This window comes from Lygodium microphyllum, chromosome 3 (genome assembly GCF_053477565.2).
Source record: "Lygodium microphyllum isolate KBCC chromosome 3, Lygodium_microphyllum_v1.1.10, whole genome shotgun sequence".
NCBI classification, from domain to species: domain Eukaryota; kingdom Viridiplantae; phylum Streptophyta; class Polypodiopsida; order Schizaeales; family Lygodiaceae; genus Lygodium; species Lygodium microphyllum.
In genome coordinates this window covers 55,195,510-55,210,629 of record NC_141137.1, presented here as the reverse complement: position 1 = coordinate 55,210,629, position 15,120 = coordinate 55,195,510, and the positions used below count along the sequence as shown (strand labels likewise).

General features: G+C 39.8%; 1 protein-coding gene across 2 annotated transcripts; it reads right to left on the bottom strand.

Moving 5' to 3' along the window:
• Nucleotides 1-5,654: 5,654 nt before the first annotated feature.
• LOC148038357 (uncharacterized) lies at nucleotides 5,655-11,623 on the bottom strand. Of its 2 annotated transcripts, XM_087671018.1 has the most exons (7): nucleotides 11,159-11,623; nucleotides 10,788-10,987; nucleotides 10,529-10,661; nucleotides 10,336-10,439; nucleotides 9,803-9,974; nucleotides 9,565-9,705; nucleotides 5,655-9,431 (listed from the first exon to the last, which is right to left on the bottom strand). In XM_087671018.1, the coding sequence occupies exons 2-7, from the start codon at nucleotides 10,829-10,831 to the stop codon at nucleotides 5,742-5,744; spliced, it is 4,284 nt and encodes a 1,427-aa protein (XP_087527144.1). In that variant the 5' UTR covers nucleotides 10,832-10,987; nucleotides 11,159-11,623; the 3' UTR covers nucleotides 5,655-5,741. The 2 variants fall into 2 exon arrangements, with proteins under 2 accessions (XP_087527144.1, XP_087527136.1); XM_087671010.1 differs by having other exon boundaries at nucleotides 10,788-11,623.
• Nucleotides 11,624-15,120: the final 3,497 nt, after the last annotated feature.

The window sequence follows — 15,120 nt, the reverse complement described above, 5'->3', positions numbered from 1 at the left end:
AAAAAATATATCTATTGTTTTTCAAGAGCTTCGCAAGGATAGACTACAAGTCAATGCTAAGAAGAGTGAAAATTTCCTTTCGAAAATTCATTACTTAGGCCATATTGTTTCTCGCAATTTGGTGAGAATAGATCCTAAGAAGATTCGAGCCACCGTTGAATGGCCTACACCTACTTCTGTACATGAACTTAGAAGTTTCTTGGGCCTATGTTCATACTATAGGAGGTTCATACGAGTTTTTGTGTATGTTGCATCTCCTCTACATGACCTTACTAAGAAGCAAATGCCTTTTTGCTGAGGATCAAGGCAACTACAAGCCTTTGAAAGAATTAAGTTTCTTGTGACTCAAGAACCAGTTCTCATAGTTGCGGATCTTCAAAAACCTTTTGAAGTTCACTGCAATGCTTCTGGGGATTGCATTGGAGTTGTGCTTAACCAAGAGCATCATGCAGTAGCATTTGAGAGTTGACGCCTCACAGACCATGAGCTACATGCTCCAGTATATGAGAAAGAGCTCATGGCAGTGGTACATGCTCTTCAAGTATGGAAACACTATTTACTTGGTGTAGATTTTGTTATTAAAACAGATCACCAAAGTCTAAGATACTTCCTCACTCAAAAGAAGCTCTCAGAGAAACAGATGCGTTGGGCAAATTTCTTATATATGTTTCATTTTCAAATCCTTCACACATCTGGAACTAAGAATGTGGTAGCAGATGCTCTATCACAGTGACCTCGAGTGAATGCAATCACAAATGTTTACCATAACGAGTTCATGGATTTACCCAAAATGTATGCAACTGATTCCGATTTCTCAACCATATGGGATCAGCTTAACTCAAGTCAGCCGATTACACCTTACTCGATTCGAGATGGTTATTTGTATCATCATCAAGTAATTTGTGTAGCATTACCATTGCGACACAAGGTAATGGATGAAGCACATGCATCTCCATATGCTGGACATAGGGGTATTCTACCCACTACTCAAGCATTGGAAATATATTTCTTTTGGCCCACTCTTAGAGCTGACATTGAAAGATATGTCCGTGAGTGCAAGATATGCCAAAAAGTAAAGTATGGCAAGCATAAACCACTTGGTCTACTAAATCCATTACCTATTCCCAATGAGCCTTGGGAAAGTATAGCCATGGACTTTATCATGGAGCTTCCTCGTACACAAGCAAGCAATGATGCAATCTTGACTATCATTGATAGATTCGGTAAGCAAGCTCACTTTATACATGTGCGAAAGACAATAAAAGCCGATCATATGGCTAAGCTATTCATTGCTCATATTTTCAAGCATCATGGCATGCCTAAGTCCATTATAAGTGATCGAGATCCCCACATGACTAGCTTCTTTTGGCAAGCTCTCTTCGAGAACCTTGGGACAAAGTTAAAGTTTTCATCCTCTTATCATCCTCAAATGGATGGGTAGAGTGAAAGTGCTAATTCTACTGTTTTGGACCTTTTAAAATCCTATGTCTTTGATAATCAAAGAGAATGGGAAAAGTATTTGCCTTCAGTAGAGTTTGCATACAATAATACGGTACACTCCAGTACTGGTAAGGTATCCTTTGAGATCATCTATGGTAAGCCTCATTTACCACCCATTCTTCTTACGAAGGATAAGATCTTTGCACAACAGATGAGTTTGTTAGAGACATTCATACAACTTTAACTCAAGTAAAAGTTGCTATTCAAAGGACACAAGAGAAGCATAAACGCGAAGCAGATAAGCATCATCGTAAGTTAGATCTCAAGTTGGGACAGTATGTTCTTCTTAAGTTTGAGAAGGCTTGCTTGAAGAAGTAGAAAGGTCAAAAGGGTAAAATGGTTAAGCTTTCTAATCACTATTATGGCCCTTTCAAGATTATACATAAGATAAACGATGTGACTTTTTGTTTGGATCTACCAAGTCATTGGAACATTCATAATGCTTTTCATATAAGTTTGCTACGTCCCTATATTGGAGAACCTCCGAGAATCAATCAAGGAAGATTTACGTGACATAAAATAGAAGAGTTTCTTATGCCTGAAAGAATTTTACACCATCAGGACAATACTCTAAGGTCAGGTAAGGTATTACAGAAGTATCTGGTTAAGTTTAATAATTATCCCCCATTGGACGCTCAGTTTATGACTGAGAGAGAAATACAAGACATTCCAGATCTTCTTAAGGACTATGTATCCCCTCTACAGTTGAGGTCAACTGTTTAGAAGCCAGAGGGATGTCACTAAATTGATTGCTTATTACGCATTCTCTATTTAATAAATTCATGTTAATAAATTAACAACTCACTTTTCTTTAAGTTTTGATGATGATCTAGCATAGCCATGAGACCATTTAGAGACCAGTATTCCTAGTACATCACTTAATGGGGTGATCAGAGCACTTTGACGGGATATTTGGTACATGTAGTACAAGTTACGAAGGGGGAAAGAAGTGTTTGCCAAGTGTAAGAGTATACACAAGAACCAATGAGTTACACATAAATGAAGATGGATTGAGTTCTAAGAGAAGGAAGTGCACTAGCATTGTGTATATGTATTTATGTGTGCATCGAGGGACACCTGGGAATGTTTACTTGTGTGTAATGAGCATTGCATTCATTTCGGGTTATCCTCTCCCCTACAAGTCAAGGTTTAAGATCTTTTCTTTCATTAAGAAAGTTGAGAGAGGGAATTCTCTCACTAAGAAAGACAAGAGACTTGATCCTCTAGAAGTGAGGAGAGAAGTGATTTTCTCTTTCTAAGGTCTAAAATGACACAAGCTTTTGTGTGGAATTCAATCTTAAGGTTGAGGCCCAAGGCAATCTCATGAACTCTCCTTATTTATGACTCAAGGTGGTTGCATGGACCACAAGTTAAGAGTACAGTTTAAAAAGCTCTTTTTTGGAAAATCCATTTTAAAAATATCTCACAATAGAAAAGCGATCTCTAAAAACGAGCCATATGGGTTATCGGAAACAACGAGATCTATAACTTTCGTGTTGGATGTTTTTTCATCCAAACAATGCACAAAGATATATCTCGAAATTAGTGTTGCAGAGTAGAACAACCACATCTTGTGTGAAGATTAACTCAACTCTCTCTTCAAGAAGAAAAGCTCTTGAAAGCCTATAAAAGAGGAGGCTCTCCTTGGGTGTAAGGAAGAGGTGAAGAAAGCATTACTTTGCATGTATCCAAGAGGAGAAGAGAAGGTGCAAGTGCTGCAGAAGCTCTACTGAAATTAAGTTTCAAGAGGAGAAGAGAAGGTGCAAGTGTTGCGGAAGCTCTACTGAAATCAAGTTCCAGGAGGAGAAGAGAAGGTGCAAGTGCTGCGGAAGCTCTGCTGAAATCAAGCGCCAAGAGGAGAGCCCTATACATATTGTGTAGGAGAGAAGGAGACTCAAGAAGGATCAAAATGTACCAACTTCCAAGTTGTGCAAGTGTTAGTTGGTGTATACTGCGCAAGGAACCGTGATCTTGTTTTCCAAGATCTACAGGTAAGAACTGGCTTATGTGTAATGGAGGAACTTGTTCCTTGTCAATAATATAACTCTACAAGGGGGGAGACTGGCCCATCTTCCAGTCCCTAGTGTGTTGCCAATTTCTCTACCTCTCTCTCTACATCTTTCTTTTCTCTCATGTATTCTCCCTCTATGCCAACATAATATTCGCCATATATATTTTAAGTATATAAGAAAGTCGAGCGTGTATCTCGAATTCTATAACACTAGTTTGAACTATTTAGAGGGCATGATTGTTCCCAAGTGGAACACATTCTCAAAGGGTCTAGTTACAGGTTGCATGGATCTTGCCCGAGAGTATTTGTTTGATGAGGGATTCTTGGTCACTATTTGCTTAGCAGAGCATATAGGTAAGTTCATTGTGGATACAAGGAGAGTAGGGCTTGTGCTTCATTGCACTTGGATGCTCATGTGTGATTCCAAGGCTTATTGATACCTTGTTACTAAAGAGGCAATAAGATAACAAAGTTGGATGCTTTGAATATATTGTTATATGCTGTAAAAACAAGGTTTATGTTGCATGCTTTAAACATAGACTTGGATCACTTATTCTATTTCCACTCGTGAATAAGTACTTGATCTTACTGTGTGTTTGAGGTTGGTAATGATTGTGGAGTGTGAAAAGTAGAAGTGGGAGTGACGCCAACAAGTAAAAGAAGCAATCGCTAGAAGCTGAAGCACTTGAAGAAGTGATAGCGGCATTCGCGAAGGTTGGACAACCACATGGAGGAAGACTGATGAGCTGAAAATTTGCACAAGAGATAAAAAAGCTGCACAAGGAATGATGATTGAATGGGGACTTGTCTATTTATAGACGTGGATAGACCCTCCCAAGTTAGGGTTTTCTCTCGAACCGCACCTCGTTTTAGGGTTTTTCACTCCATTCAAGAGTATGTAATAGAGATAAAAACCTTTCCTGACAAACTGAAGTAGAGGCATTGCTTCTTTGCTACTCCTTGTGTGCGCATGTGTTACCTTCTTTGCTTTTCCTTGTGTGCACGTGTTAAAAGGATTGAGAGAGAGAGAGAGAGAGAGAGAGAGAGAGAGAGAGAGAGAGAGAGAGAGAGAGAGAGAGAGAGAGAGCGATTTTGTAGTATACTCTAGTCAATGCCATGCTCTTGCATTATTGTGTCTATCAGGTGCATTATAAGTTCATTATGCATGATTTAGTAATATACTTTAGTGAGTGTTGTGGTCTTGCATTATTATGCATCTATACATTGTAATTGAGAGTACTATGTTTTATTTGCATTTACATATAAAATCACCACTTTTTCTTCCCTTAAGTAAGGTGGTAATGTAAAGAATGTTCTTAAGAAAAGCGATCACAACGTGTTCCTTGCATTGATGCATCTTAACTATTTTGATTTGGTTAACAGAGCCTCGTACATATGTTGCAACTTTTCCTAGGTAGAATTTGATAAAAGCATCAATTATGACTTGTAGCTCTTAATGATCCTCACATTAGAAAGTAACACTATTGGAAAACTTCATGTTGCCCACATGACACATGCACATAACAAAATTACTTGACTCATAGGGACAATAAGGGATCGAATAAGGACATGAGGGTGGGAAAGAACACTTGCAAATATTAAGAAAGTTTTAAGAATAAGAAAAAACAGTTTAGTGCATGAGATGTGCTATAAACTAACTCGTGAAAGACAAGCAAAATTGCCATGCTATCTTGCCAAGGGGAGTGAGTTATATAACACAACTTTTTACTTCCATTCAATGCCATTTTGCACCAACTTCATGTGGTTCCTTGTATGCTAAGGTGATGGCAAATAGTTAGGGCCTTCATGCAAGTATATAGCCTCATTATATACCATTTAACTCTTAGAATATCTTATACACTAAACCAGCTCGGCAAAGGGAAGCAAAATTGCCATGCTATCTTGTGTAGGGAGTGATGTTGTAAAGTGGAACAACTTTGCTTCCATTACAAGGCCGTTTGGCAGCAACTTCATCTGGTTCCTTATATGCTAAGGTAATGGCAAATATTTCTGGCCTTAATGCACATACATAGCCTCATTATACACTATCATTTAACTCTTAGAATAAGAACTTGATTTTGTGTAGGAAAGCGTTTCTTTCAGAGCCTGCACCTTGTGTGAAAATTCTGATTTGAATAAAGAATTAAGAAATGTAGGTATCAAATTCCCGAATTTTTTTTACACATGCTTCAAGGAAGGATTCAAAAGGACGTGAAAAAATAAAAAGCGGCTAGCGGTTGCGCAACTTACGATCGAGACGAGGTGAGAAAGCAGAGTCGGAGGGATCCATAAGAGCGGAAGAGAGAGGAGATTTCTGGCGAACAGAGTAGGCGTATGCAGCAGAATTCCCTCGCTTGGAGGTGGAGTAAGCTGGTGCCTCGTATGGAAGAGGACGTGCAGGCTCATCATCGTCATCCTCTCTCTCATATGAAGATGCCCCTCTCCGCCTCGCCCAGCTGTAATTTTCATCGGCGTCAGTCAAAGGTGGAGTGCTGCCCCTGCTTCTATACTGGCTTGCCATCACCGGAGGAGAATGCGGTTCGTCCTCCTGTGTCTTCCTGGCACTGGGCCTTCGCGTCCTGCAACTCTCTGCGTAGACCGTCCTCCCTTTCAAATTTGTCGAAGCTGGTTCTTGGATGTGCTCTGCATCTTGACCGGGTGCGAACCTCCCTGCCCTTGGGTTTGCATCGTTTATCTGTTTGGCAGTGGACTGCCACCTCGACCTTGGAGCAGGCGACATGCCTGACTGAGATTTAAGGTTCCATTCTTGATCATGCTCCTCTGTATTCCGCACCCTCACCCTGTTGACTACCTTCGGCGGTAGATCATCATACTCTGCATAACGATCAGACACCCCAAATGCAGAGTTCTGCCCAGGTTTCTGGCTAATACGCCCGGTGTAGCCGCCACCTATAGATGGATCAGCCTTCTGGGCTCCAAAGACTCTCCCCCGCAAACTTATGCTTACATCCTCATCAGGTTGCCTGCTATGATTGTGGCTTCTTGGTGGTGGTGACCTTGAGCTTGCCCGGGAACTTGTGCGACTAGATAAATCCAGAGACTCTGGCAAATCGTCCACTTCACTGCATTGATCATCCCTCCAACTTGACCTGAGTTTCAAGTCATGCAACCTTTCCCTCCCATCATCAAAGGTCCGCTGTTTTGGAAACCCGGTACGAGCTTCACTTGATGAACTCCTCACCCCAATCATTTCTCCATGATTATCCGATTCTGGATAGTCTATTCCATCTTCCTCCCTCCTTCCCCTGAGTTTGGATTGTAAGTATGATGCATTCTCAGCATTTCGACGTGATTGCTTTTTAATGAAACTGCTGTTCTTTCTTTCTGAAGCCTTCTGACTGAAGGGGTCGGCTGTGTATTCCTCGTAATCATCGATTTTCTGCTCATTTCTTTGCCTTAACTTGACGCTTAAGCTTGATACATCATTCCATTCATCATTGCGATAGCCTTGGTTTCTTGAACGTGAAGTCTTCTGGCTGAATGGGATGCCTGTCTCCATACCATCAAGGATATCCTCATTCCTCTGCCTGGTTTTGGAATTTATGCTTGAGCCATCATACAATGCCGAGTCCTCATCATCTTGAAACCATTGCTTTCTTGAGACTCCACTGTTCCTTCTGACTGAACTCTTCTGACGGACTGTTTCCATATAATCGTCAACAGTCTCCTGGTTCCTCTGCCTGGATTTTAACTTATTGGTGGATCCATCATCACATGAATCCTCGTCATAATCAAACTCTTGCTTTCTTGAGAAACTACTGTTCTTTCTTACTGAGCTTTTCTGGCTATGCTCGTCAGCAATCTCATAGTTCCTGTGCCTTAATTTTGAAGTTAAGTTTAATGCATACGTATCTTCATCATCAATCTCACAGTTCCTGTTCCTCAATTTTGAATTCATATTTAATGCATATGCGTCATCTTCATCAATCTCATAGTTCCTGTGCCTCGACTTCAAATTTAAGTTTAATGCATGTGTGTCTTGATCATCAATCTCATAGTTCCTGTGCCTCAATTTTGAATGTAAATTTAATGCATATGCATCTTCATCATCTTCTAATCCTTGCTTCCTTGAGAAACGCCTGTTGAAATTCCCTGAACTCTTTTGGCTGAAGAGTCGATCTGAATTCTCATAATCGTCAACTTCCTTGTTCCTCTGCCTTCTTGTAGTGGACTTTAAGTTCAATTGCCACGTCTCCTCATCATTTTCAGATCTGTGCTTCCTTGAAAAGCTACTATTCTTTTTCCCTAAATGCCTCTCAATGTAGCTGTTTGGCGCATCCACATAATCATCTCCTTGCAAGCTTTCTAGATTGTCCTGTTCTATCTGCTTGTGAGCCTGGTTTATCTTTAAGTATCCTTCCATTTGTCCACCTGTTCTTCTTGGCTTGGGCTGCTCGTAGTCTTCTTCTGCAGGAGATGCTCTGCCCTTTCTAAAGAATGATTCGTCTGACTTACTGGAATCAACACCAGAGAATTCATGCAGGTGAGATAAGTCTTCTTGATAGGGGTCTGGACTTGTGGAAAACTTCTTTGACTTTCCAGATTGAAAGTTTCTGTCTTTCGTTCTACCCCTGAGCCCTGAGATCGATGGTGCCTGTGCATCACTGCTGTCGTCACCATCAGAAACATCAAATGAAGGCATAGATACAGTTTGCTCACCCCTTCCTTGAATTGACAGTCCTTTTGTTTTTCTAACAGCCCCTCTCTCATTGCTATGAAATAATGCATCATCATTGGAGCCAACACTGTCGTACTTGTCATACTGGGGGCTTGCTACACTGTCTGCTTGATTCAATTGTGGCTCTGAGGTGATTGTGCCATTGCTTTTTTCGACTGTATCTGTGCATGCAAGCTCCAAACCATCTGAATGCTTTTTAGCAGTTGCCCGATCATGTATTTGACTTTCCTTTACCTGAGCTGAATCCTGTAAGGTAGTTCTACCATGCATCTTCAGGCCTGAAGTTATGACATTATCCTTCGCTGAAGCCAGAGGAGGATCATCCTCCAAATGTGTGTCTTTCAAGGTGTTCTGGCGGACTTTCACAACTTCTGTCTTCTGTCTCAAATGGCCCCTACCTCTTTCGGTCACCTCATCTACACTGAGCCTCTCGTCAACTTCTCTTCCTTTAGAGACACTATAGAGTTGTGACTGGCCCAAAGCATCAGCAACATTGCCATGTGCTTTTGACATGGCGTACTGATCCCTCTCTGGATGAACCTGATCTGGTATTTCTCTCTCTGGAAATCTGGCATTTGAGTCCTTTCTCGAGGGCCCAGATTGTGACTGGTCACCATCTGTGTTTGAATATGCACCTGGCCTTCCAACCTTCGCAAGATGGGGGGTTTCTGACAGAGCCTCATCTCTAGGCAAAGGCCCTCTTTGGTGTGAAGATCCGCTGGAATTTGTTTCAGATGCACTACTTACACGTGCTACTGAATGATCTGCTGCTGATGAGATAGCACTTCTTACAGGTTGTTGCGAAGAAGATTTGGAGTCCAACTGACTAGCTTTTGCAGACTGGGGGGTTTGTGACAGAGAGTCATCTCTAGGCAGTGGCTCTCTTTGGTGTGAAGATCTGCTGTAATTTATTTCAGATGCATTACTTAGACTTGCTACTGAATGATCTGCTGCTGATGAGGTAGCACTTCCTGCAGGTTGTTGCCAAGTAGATTTGGAGTCCACCTGACTACCTTTTGCAGAACGTGGTGTTTGTGACAGAGAGTCGTCTCTAGGCAGTGGCTCTCTTTTGTGTGAAGATCTGCTGGAATTTATTTCAGATGCATTACTTAGACTTGCTACTGGATGCTCTGCTGCAGATGAGGTGGTGCTTCTTGCAGGTGCTTGTGAAGTGGATTTAGAGTCCACCTGACTAGCACTCGTGGATTGACTGGATCCATCCTGCAACATACATAGAACGAAATAAAACATACTTGTCGATCATCACATTAACTGTGACAAAACTTTTTAATGAGAAAGCCAAAGTCCTGCAGACAGTTGCACACAGAAAACTGCATTAGAGTCACTGACATACCGATAAGTGTTCTGTCTTCTTGGAGCCATGGGACACGACCTTGGAGGAATCCCAACTAATGTTATAATCACGAGCTATATCTTTCAAGACCTTCAACTTCGTCTCTCGATTTGTGGGCTGTGATGACAACTTCTGTATAATCTGGTGCAAAAATACCAAAAGTCAGAAAAGACGGCCTATATATGTATAGGTGTGCAGAATTAAGTTAGAAGAAAGAAAAAAAGTCCGATCCACATACCAGAGTATTTACAGCACATCCAGGGCGGAGCTCTAATGCTGTCGACACAAAGTCTGTTCCGTAATTCTCAGCAAAAAGCTGCCGAAGCTTCGGCAGTTCCACGAGATCCCCACACCTCGGTGTGGCATAGATTAGGCATGACACTGCTTCCACCAAGTCAGAAGGACATTGCCTACAGAAAGAGGAGAGGAGACCTCTAGTTCAGAAGACATAGTAGGAAGCCTCCTTGACCTATCGTCTACAGAAACTGATGAACAAGAAGTTATTGACATCCTTTCATGTGGATAAAGGGGCTCTTTTCCGTTGGTTTTCCTTGTAGTGTTCAACGTCATGATCTTTGCAAGGGAGGGGCAGCATACCTAGCCAGGTGCCCCCGCCCCCAACCACACCTGTCTAGGTATGCTGTCCCTCCCTTACAGAAGCTCATGATGTTGCTGCAATTCACAATGTGAGAACTATAGTGAGAATCTGTCTAAATCTTCTTATGTAGATATTCTATCCTTTTGTGCAGTAGATGGAGAGGATCCATATACTTTTGTGCTTCAATCGTGTGTATTCGGCCAATAAGAAGCGTGCAGTATTGCTCTAAGATGTTGTACGCTGCCAATAGGTTCTCTTCTTTTACGGCGTGATCGACCTGCAGAAGGCCCCAAAACTCATACATTAGCAATAGGAAAGCGTTCTCATTCCTCTCTCCTTCAGATGCGAAAGCAAAGAAATCAATACCCTTGTTAGTGCACTTTCGTCTTGACCAAGAAGGAGGAGTTTTGCGATGTCGTCTCGCCATTGCTTAGCGACTATTTGCTTCTTGTTTCTCACCACCTTGATGCGCTCTAGTGTGACTTGTAGGTAGGTTTTACTGGCAGATGGCAGCAAACACCAAAATCAACTGTTATGATATGATTGAAGGTCATAATACATTCGTATGATGCAAGTAACTAAAAGAGGGAAACTGCTGCAGCTCCAGACTAAGAATGAGTCTCACCATTTCGATGCCTTCTTGAAGCTCTCTTTTCTGAGAAACGGCATCTAAATCTGCTTGTGTGAATGGCTTGAATGGAAATTGGAGTTTAAAACGAAGGATTGAATGAGAAGCAAGAACGAGAGACTGGGGATTTGTGGAAGGCAAGGCGGGCGGGGGAGAACAGAATCGAGAAGAAACAAAGCAAACTAGGCCTATCTATGCTATTAAACACAGAGAGTGGAGTTGGGAGAGCAGGCAAGCCTCCACGCGCGCGCGCACAGAGAGAGAGAGAGAGAGAGAGAGAGAGAGAGAGTAATCAGGATCGGATTCCATGCTCTTCATATACGAATAAAAAAAACTATTCTTGGCACACGGAATGGGAAAAGAAAAACCTGGTGAGAAAGAGAGACAAAGCTTTGACTTCAGAAAGAGAGAGAGTCCCCCTTCGACGAGGTTTCTCTCAAAACATCGAAACACTGTATCGGTTGCCGCCCTCGCTTTCTTGCGCTCGACTCCTCCCCCTCTCTCCTCGTGTTTTTCTCTCTCGACTCCATAGCCATCTTTCTTGTGTCCAGGCTTGCAGCAGCTCCTTTCCCCCACCTTTGACGCAGAGAGACCCGCCGTCTTGCCTGCTCTTTTACCAGAAAGACGAGCGCATGCACCTACTAATCATCCATCCATCCATTATTATCATTCATCTCGTGACCTCCATGTCTGTCTTGCTTTCTTTCTAATTCTATTCTAATCAGCATCAGCATCAGCATTATTACTATTACTAATCGAGGGGACCATCACTTCGGATCGTGAGCTGCATGACGCTTCCATCCTGTCGTCGTCATCCTTCCTCGCTTCGGATAAAGAAATTAACTACGATAGCGTGCTTTTCCTTACTGCGGCTATATATTATTATTATTATTATTATTATCATCATCATCATCATCATCATCGTAAAAAGGTCCTTCGTAACAACCATATCGCGTTCACACTGCTGATTATTTGGAAATATTAAAATAATAATTTTTGTGGTAGCTATGCTATACGTATCCAATCTCCGCAAGAGCGGAAATGCTCTCCGTAAAACACCGGAGAATATTCGGTTCTGGGATTGCTAGCAGTGAACTTTGAAGCACCAGCCCCCCTACGAAGATCTCAGTTCATCGCTGGTTGTAATCTTTGGTCCTCCTGACCATTCAAACCATAGCGACACTGAACACAGGAGGCGTGCAACATTGCAAGCCAAGAGTCGATATGACTTTTTCCTCAGGAGAGATTACAAAAACTTACAATAAACTGGTCTTTCTAAAGTCAAAAGTATTTATGAGTTGTCTTTATAAAATTGAGAGAGATTTACAAACTTCAAAGGAGATGGTCTTCCTTACCAACACTTTTGGGGCTTTTTCCATATAATATTCAAAGAGTTCCATGAGTCTTTTTAGATATATATATCTCAACTACTGAAAATTATTGCCTTGCAACAGTACCAATTGAAATAATAAGAGTGATTCATGTAATATGGATGGTGCACTTTGCTATTGTGTCAATGCTCCATAGATCCTCAATGCATCATACATTGGGCATATAGACTCGTAAGTGCGATACCTACAAAACAATTTGAACATATGGGTAAGTGGTTAGGGTTTACAGTCCTAAAGTCATTTTTACAATAATCTTTAGTCCTCTAAGCCTAGTACCAATGGCTATAAGTCTCTTGAATTGCATGGACAAATAAATATATTGATTGGCTTGGCTAATGAATAGAGAGAGAGAGAGAGAGAGAGAGAGAGAGAGAGAGAGAGAGAGAGAGAGAGAGAGAGTGTGTGTGTGTGTGTGTTCTTATCTTTGTCTAAACCTTGTTTTTTACTTGATTCAATATTAGAGTAAAGAAAGATCCAAAAAATGCATTTTTGTTAACCCTTGGAATTAGAAAAGGGCCAAAGAGTTTGCCACATGTGCAAGAATATGGTATTCTTATCTCCTTCACTTTGGAGATTAGAGTCAATTTCATAGTTCTCTCCTCTAATTTAGTCAAAATAAGCAAACTCTAAGATGTTTTGCTAGTCCCAAAGATCGTAATAGCTAACAAAAGTTAATAAAAGATGTGATAAAGATAGGATGAAGTTAATACTAACTACTTTGAAAATCGAGATATCTTTCAATATTCTCTTCAGCACTTGTAGTATTTTCATTTGTCTCCTTGACATTCTATTTGAGTTTCTCTACTTTTCTCCTTGAATTTTTTTCTTCACATATTATTCGTATTTTCTTTTATTTTTTGTATAATATCTACAATGTGTCCTCATTCTATAAACTTTGGGATTGTTTATAACAAAAGTGCAGATGAATATTAAGAGCTCAAAATCTTTAGTATACAAGATTGGGTTACCATGCTACCATCATGCAAGGACTCTCAAAATGTGAAAAAAATGAAATGAGAGGATGTAAAATATCATTGAAAGGAATGCATCGTTGCTTTCAAAACTACACACCAAGGGTGGTCTGCTCAAGTTCAACACATTCACATGGCCAAATGTATGTACTTGCCTTCAATTGAATGTATTTCTTTGCAAACACATTGTAAGTTTTGAATTGAATAATATATGCAAATGTTTCATTAAGGCAAGTAATACATGGTGGATTATTGGTTGTAGATATGTTTTCATCAATAAGTTTTTTGTGGTAGCTTGTGAAGTGTTTGAGCGATACTTCCCATACCATTCATAAAGAATTTACAGAGATTACCTATGCTATTTAGATTGCAGATTTCTAAAGTAAATGTGAGACTTTTATATATTATGCGTAATGTATTGTTTCCTCAATCAAAAGGAAGTGTGTATGGATACATTGATGGTTTGCCATTGCCAAGCCTTCCATCTCTGAATTAGGAGATTCATGTTGAAGCAATGGTATAAAGCTCTAAGCTCAAAATATCCCAAGACATATACACGCAATGACTCTTAGAAACAATCTCACAAAGATCATGGTAATCATGATTTGCACCACTCTTATATGTCTTTGTGGCTTGCTTCAAAATAAAAAAGTTATCGATAACAAAGGTTTCATGGCTAAGTAGAAAATTTTCAAAAGAGGATTTGGATAATATTATAGGACTATTTTGGAAATATAGGGAGTGACTATAAAGGGTAACTTTATAAGGTACAATACATATGCTTAGTCCTTGTCTTTATCTTATAATATTTCTTGAAAATCCCTTGCTATAGTCTTTGATTATAGGAGATACAAAATTAAATTGGGTACCTAGATTCTCTTAGATTTTGATGTAGATTGCTTGCCATTTATACTTAAGATATAAGTTATTCTACATGGATTTCCACACGAAGAAGTGAAGGAGATTAATGTTACTTCCCACTGGAGTCTAAAGAATGTGAGAGATGTCTTGGTGTTTCTAAACAATACAACTCCTAGATACTGAGTTCAAGATCAACGGTACCATAATTGGAAAAGAATTGAAGCTCTTCTCTTGTATGAGCTGTTTGCCTCCCATTTTTATAGTTTTAAAATAAATAAATATATAAATATAAATAAATAAATAAATAAATAAATAAATAAATAAATAAATAAATAAATGCATGTATATGTATATATACCTAGCAACAGACTTTTACAAAGGTGATAAGCCGGAGGAAGATGAGATGATGTCAAATTAGCATGCCGCGTTATCTCTAGGTGATGCATGTGCTACAATATTGCTAGAGATAAAGAGTTGCAAACAAGAGCTTTACCAAGCATAGAGCTTTTTTTTTTTCCAGATCAATAGAACTATATATATATGCACTTGAGAATTTGTTCTTGCTCCACTGATATCACTAATGAAAACATTGTTCAATATATACTCATAAGTAAAATATATGATTTAAATGTATGGTAGGACTTCATTGCTCAAAGGCAATATTGAAGACAATTGAAAAAAACAAGTTGGATACTCTCTATTGTAATTTTCCAATGAGGAATATACAAACAGTTGACAACTTGGTCTTACTCATTGGCCATTGTGAAGAGATGTTTAACAAAAACTTTACACTCTTATATGCTTTTAGAAACAAAAATATATTGTATAAAATTGAAAGCATTTCATTACATCATGAGTTACAAAATTGCAGTATAAAGGTATAATGAAGAAGCTATAGTACCAGAGAAGAAGAAGATGTCATAGAGAGCAGAAACTAAAAAATAAAAAGAAGCTTAAGAGTACCCTTATTATCTTTATATACTTCATTTACTTTAATTGATAATTAGTTTCTTTAAAATATAAGGTTTCTTTGATTGATGGAAGAATTTAATTTTCAAGGTCTCTCTTCTCATGAGGCTTTAGAGGAGATGGATTTACCTTTAAAGG